The sequence below is a fragment of the Lampetra fluviatilis genome, chromosome 65, assembly GCF_964198595.1.
Source record: "Lampetra fluviatilis chromosome 65, kcLamFluv1.1, whole genome shotgun sequence".
Taxonomy (NCBI): Eukaryota; Metazoa; Chordata; class Hyperoartia; order Petromyzontiformes; family Petromyzontidae; genus Lampetra; species Lampetra fluviatilis.
Genome location: NC_136339.1, coordinates 942,203 through 948,202, shown reverse-complemented (window position 1 = coordinate 948,202; position 6,000 = coordinate 942,203). Strand labels below are relative to the sequence as shown.

At 50.0% G+C, this 6,000-nt stretch overlaps 1 protein-coding gene across 1 annotated transcript in view; it reads left to right on the top strand.

The window, feature by feature from the left end:
• The first annotated feature begins 665 nt into the window (after positions 1-665).
• The window catches only part of ZPLD1 (zona pellucida like domain containing 1), a 121,683-nt gene continuing 116,348 nt past the window's right edge, over positions 666-6,000 (top strand). Inside the window, exon 1 of the mRNA XM_078882413.1 lies at positions 666-789. Coding sequence (XP_078738539.1) covers positions 666-789 — 124 coding nt within the window. The remainder of the gene's footprint in view (positions 790-6,000) is intronic.

Here is a 6,000-nt window from a genome sequence, read left to right as displayed (position 1 = left end):
GAGTTAATGTGCTCAACGCTCACTGTCGCAGTAATGACCTAGGGCGGCCTGCCAGATTCGAACCGCGGAACCTCTCCAGCAAGCGGTGATCGCTGACTGTGGCATCTCGTTAAGTTATTCCTATTTTATTATGAGTATTTGTCGGTGTTATTTATTGTCATGTCGACCCTGCTGTTACACGTCTACAGGTGTCATAGAAGCACCAGACTGTCTAGGGCAGAGGCGTGACTCTTAGTCGGAAGTTCACAAATGGGCCGCGTCGGGAGACGCAACTCGCCGTGGTGACGAGTTAATTCCCTCGCCTGGTGTGCATGAGGTCGAGCGTTCGATCACCAACCTGCGAATATGCATCTTGACATTTGGAGTTTGCGTATCTGTCTCTCCCCATGGCCGTGTGGATTTTTCTCCAAATCCACGTCACGCACGTTGAGAGTATTCGCCTACCGCTATCACATTTCCACGTGATGACGACGAGCCACTTCGTTGAGCTATCATTTGTGATAACCAAGTCACTTCTGAAAAAGAGCTACGTAGCTCAGTGGGCCTCACTTGCGACGTAGAAAAAAATTGTTTAAAATTAATTCAGTCACCCCCAGGGCTCTGGAACGTGCGGTACGACGCACCGATCGGCAGTTCGTCGGTGGGTGAATCCTGGACCCCGTAACATGACGCCGGCTCTTGTGCTGGAGTCAGTGGGAGCCCGTTTCTCGGCGGCGGGGGGAGGGCTCGTGCTGGCAGAAGCCAAGAGGAGAGGCTTCCCTGGAAAGGCGGACCGACTCGCGTGCCCCAGTGCGTCTCGGGGTGTGTCCTGCCTTGCGACGCCGCAGACCCTCGGAGGCGAATGAGAATAGGGCCCCGGTGATATCGCTTCTCTGTCCTTGCCCAGGGTGGGCCGTGAGTTAATCCGTTGTTTGTACTCACGTTTGTTTACCAAGAAAAAGTCTTCGCTCAAGAGTTGCGCGCGATCCCAATTGAGCGGAGCGGTGGTGTAGCGGTTAGCGTGCTGCACTTATGGACCCAGCTACCCGAGTTCAATTCCCGCTCACGGCCACCAATACCGGTGACGATTATCTGAACCGGTTCTGGGCCTCCCCTAGGTCGGCTAACCATCAAATGAGTACCTGGTGCGGTGTGTAAATACATTGCTACCGGGGAGTGGTGCTGGCCACCCACCCCCTCGAGGGGGTCGGTGGCCAGCAGGAACGGCACACGAGGGGGTGTTCGCTCACAGCACTTGCCCAAATAGTCTGTTATAGGCTATGTGGGGGATCTTTGACTTTGTTTGATCCAAATTTAACAATTTTCAAGTTGGGATTTTTTCAGGATTGGGATATTTTGACCAATACTTTCACATGGGAGACAGAAAGTAAAGAACACGGAGGAAACCCATGCAGAACGGGGGAGAGAGAGATCACACAAACTCCATACAGAAGGTCGCCAGAGTCGGGATTAGAAACCAGGGCCCTTGTCGCCGTGAAGCGCAAACGTCTCCATTGGAATTGTCCGAACCTCCCAAACGTGTCCAGCACCCCACCTCCACTGAACGAGTCTTGAGACTCCATGAGGCTTCTCCTGGGTGTCAACCCCCAGGCCCCCCCCGTTTCTGCTGGTGAAATCCAAGGCCCCCCGGCAGGCATGGCCCCCCTCATGCTACTGCCGGTTTCCCTCATTGGCTGCTGTTTTGACTCGTTACTAAATCGCGATGCCATACGACGGCCCCCCTCATAAGAAGACGTCTCAATCTAGCACGGTGGGGTGGGGGGTGGGCTAGCATCGTGTCATTCGCTCGCCGGCCTGCAACGTTCGTCAATGTAAATCAACGGTGGGAGTCGTCGCATCGTGGTTACGTGCGGTGTGTGACGTCGGCGCGCTCGCTGCACGAGGCTTCGGCTTCTGCAGTGGGGGAGAAAACTAAATCCAGCCCTGGCGCGACCCACTGACCCGTGTGATGCCCTGGCTCGGCTCGCCTCTGCCAGTGGGGGGGAAAAAATGAGTAAATATAAATACAGTGGACTCTCGATTATACGCGTCCGGTTCATCCGATTTGCTCATAAATCACGCACCTGAGATTTTAACATAAATTTATAGCTCATGGATTTTCCCTTGAGCCCAAATTAATAATCCTAAAAAAGTTATACATTTTTATTCTTGGAAATGTTTATTGCAAGTCACGTGCTTAAACCCAACAAATATATGCTCCAATTAATGCGAAATCCACGTGATCGCCTCTACAGTACAGTAGTTGCAGTCTTTACAACAGTGGGTGGAGTTTGATGTTGATTGGGGTGGCTCTGTTGTCATCCACTTCGAGAGAAGTCTTCTGCACGGGAGCAGGGAAGTGCTATCACTGAGCACGCATATCGATGAATGGATATTTTTGGAATTATTCGTGATTTTGAATTATCTGCGGCCATCCTCCCCATCATTAGCGTGGATAATGGAGAGTCCACAGTACATTAGACATTGTTGTGTTGCACTCCAGTCTCTGGGTGTGTGTGTGGGCGAGTTTTCTCTCCGTGCCTTTCATTCTGATCGTGCCAGTGGAGATATAAAAATGATCCATGACGGTGTAATGAATGGTTGAATGTAAATTAAAGCACTCCTTTATTGCTGGCTTCAATGTCATTTCGTGCTCTGGTGTTGTCATTCTTAACGCCAATGATTAATGTAAGCATTAAAAAAAAATATCAATTGTTTTTGTTTAGCGAGACGATCCAAGGTGCCTGTCGGGGGGGTATACACGGGGCGGCAGGGCGCTGGCACTGCGCCCGAGTTCATTTCCCGACTTGGGGCGCCTTTCTGTACGGAGTTTTCAAGTTCTCTCCCTCTTCTGCAGAGCGTGAGCGACAGTGTGTTTGCGTGAGATCGAGTGGTGTTTTTTTATTATTATTCTCCCACCCTCTGTTCTGCAATGGGTTTTCTCCGGCTTCTACCAGTTACACAATCGTGTAACTGGTATCAAGGGACCTTTTTGCTCGTATCAAAATATGAAAAATAAGAATGTTTTACCCTTTCTGGCAATAAAACATCTGAACACTTGTTTTATTGCCAGAAAGAGTAAAACCTATTTGTATTTTTCATACTTTGATACTGGCAAAAAAGGTCCCATGGATATAGCTGCTCAACCCGAGCTCTGCAAGTGCTCTGATAGGAGAGTTGTCTTTGTGATATTCGCCTTTTGGCGTTCTCTGTTCTGACACCGGTGAGACTAGGCAATAAAGAAGGCTATGCTTATATTATCAGAGCATGTGTGTTTGCATGTTCACCACAAGTGTGGTTAATGGAGATGTGTGATGCCTTGTAAAATGTATCTGGTGCTTGAATATCTTAACACCTGTTTTATTGCCAGAAAGGGTTGATTGCAATTTCGCCAGGAGTTTAACATTTTTTTTGCCGTGCAAACTTGGCAGAACCCTCCCTGGAAAAACAAAAACAAGTCTTGAGACTCGGGCGGCTTTCCTGGAGTGAAACGAGCGGAATGAAAGCTGCTAATACAGCATTCGAATAAGCCTTGTACGTCAAACCACACTCGCGTTCTCGAATAAATAAGCCTTGTACGTCAAACCACACTCGCGTTCTTCATAGAGCAGTTCAAAGGCTCACCGCAACTCGTCTCACAAGCCGCGAAAGTCACGAATGCAAATCCAAAGGTGAGGGTTCAACTTACGGGGCCCACTGTCATCTTTTTAAATCGTCGCCATCCCCTTCTCTGGGGTTTGTAAAAGAAAAAACCGAGCTTCACCCGTGTGAAAAAAGTCAACGGTGGGTCGTCACACAACAATAAACCTGTTTATGCCATGGGAACGTGTAATTTTCCCCGCTGGCTTGCATGGGAGATCCTCCCAGAGAGAGACGTCATGTGACCTGCAGTGTGGAAGGCGGGTGAGCGAGCGATTGGGCGAGTTAAACTAAAACGAAACTTTTATGTTACCAGATAAGGCCCACTAAGCTGCTATGTAACTCTTTTTGAGAAGTGACCTGGCCATAAATGATAGCTCAACGAAGTGGCTTATGGGGAAATGTATCGCAGCCAAATACTCTAAACGCCTAATATTGATTCTAAATGTGGAAGAAAAAACTGGACGACCCGGAGAAAAATCCACGCGGCCACGGGGAGACCGTGCAAACCCTAAATATACAGGAATCGGGATCGAACCCACGACCTCTACCAGGCGAGATAGTTAACATCTCACCACCGAGTCAGTGGCTAAGTGGATGTGAGGAGTGGTAGTGTAGCGGTTGGCGCACTTCGGCTACGAACCAGACGATCCGAGTTCGATTACTGCTCACGGCCAACACCAGTGACAATTATCTGAACTGGTCCTGGGCCTCCTCTAGGTCGACTCAGTCTCAAATGAGTCGGTGGTATGGTGTGGTGGCTGCACAAACTCCCGCACCTCCAATTGGCTTCGTACAGTGCAAAATAACTTTAACATACTGTGGATGAGAATAGACGGGCTGTTGTATATATCTATATAAAGTATACACAAAGTGCTTGCCACAAATGAACCACAATACCTCGCTGATCTCGTCAAGGAGCATAAACCATCATCACTCAACTCCGGTCATCCTCGCAGCAGCAGCGTTTGGCTGACCATCGAACAAAGACCGCATCGCAAGCTTTCAGATGCGCTTCTGTGGCCGTCTGGAACGCTCTTTCGATATTAGGAAGCCACTGGAGCTATGCACGTTTAAATCATCTACCTTGGCCAATTAATTTATTTACAACTGCGTTTCGTGTTTAGTTGTCCTTCCCCCGCACCTCCGATGAGCACGGTTGGCACACACAGCCCTGGAAAGGGCACTATATACATCTGAAATAGAATATAATTGTTGACCAACATTTTTATTTAAAAAAATTTAAACCCCGCTTTCTTGGCAAATATTCCCGGCACGAGGCCGAACCCAGCGAGGGAACTCTCGCTGGCAATGCCCCCCCCCCCGGGGTTCCATCCACAAACCAAGCGACCTTTGCCAGCAGCTCGCCAAATTTAACGTGGAGGAGGAGGGGGGGGACTGTGACCTCGGCGATTCACCGCTCTCACCGCGGCACCCAGCCACGCCTGCCAACCCCACACGAGGCGACCTCCCTCCACAGGGCGAGCGGAGCCCCTGCCCCACGCCTCGTTCGGATCGTCGCTTTCCACGCAGCTTGGCGGGGCAGTGCGTAGGGGACAGAGCAGCGGGGGGGGGGGGTGCCGCTCCCTGCTCCGGCCTCCTCCATCCGTGTGCCTCATCCACTGCAGTGGATGATGCGAGCATCGCAGCTAGAAGGGAGCCTGGGTTTAATTCCCGACTCGGGTGACTCTGTGTGGAGTTTGCGTATTCTCCCTCCTCCCTGTGCTGCGTGGGTTTTCCCCGGGTTCTCTCGTTTCTTCCCATAGCTAAATACACATGCGCAGTGGAGAACTGGTATTGGCCAAACATCCGAATGCTGGAAAAAAATATTACCTACAAATTACTCAATTGGGATTGCAAACGGCAACGGCAGCAACATCGCCCACACGACTGCAACGACTGGGTGCCACGCCTGGTATACAGGAGGTCGTGAGTTCGATCCCAACCCTGACGCCTGCTGCTGTATATTTGGAGTTTGCGTCTCTTTCTCATCATTACGGTGGCTGGGAGATGTTGACTACTCTGCCTGATATGCAGGAGGTCGTGAGTTCGATCCCAACTCTGTATTTGGCTGCTGTAAATTGCCAGATGATCAGCTACTTCGTTGAGCTATTATATGTGGACAGGTCGCTTCTGAAAAATAAGCTATGTAGCTCAGTGGGCCTTACCTGGTAAGATAAAAATGAGTTTAACTTGGCAGGGACCCTTCTGAAAAAAAAGTCTTGAGACTCAGTGGGCCTTTCCTGGCTAAACAAGCGGAATCATCAATAAATATTGATAAACCACACCATTCTGCAATATGAGCTTTCACACTGATGACAGCATCCCTCCAGGGCTACTAATGAAGTAACACTTCGTGGGGAAGTCTAACAGTGGTTGTCC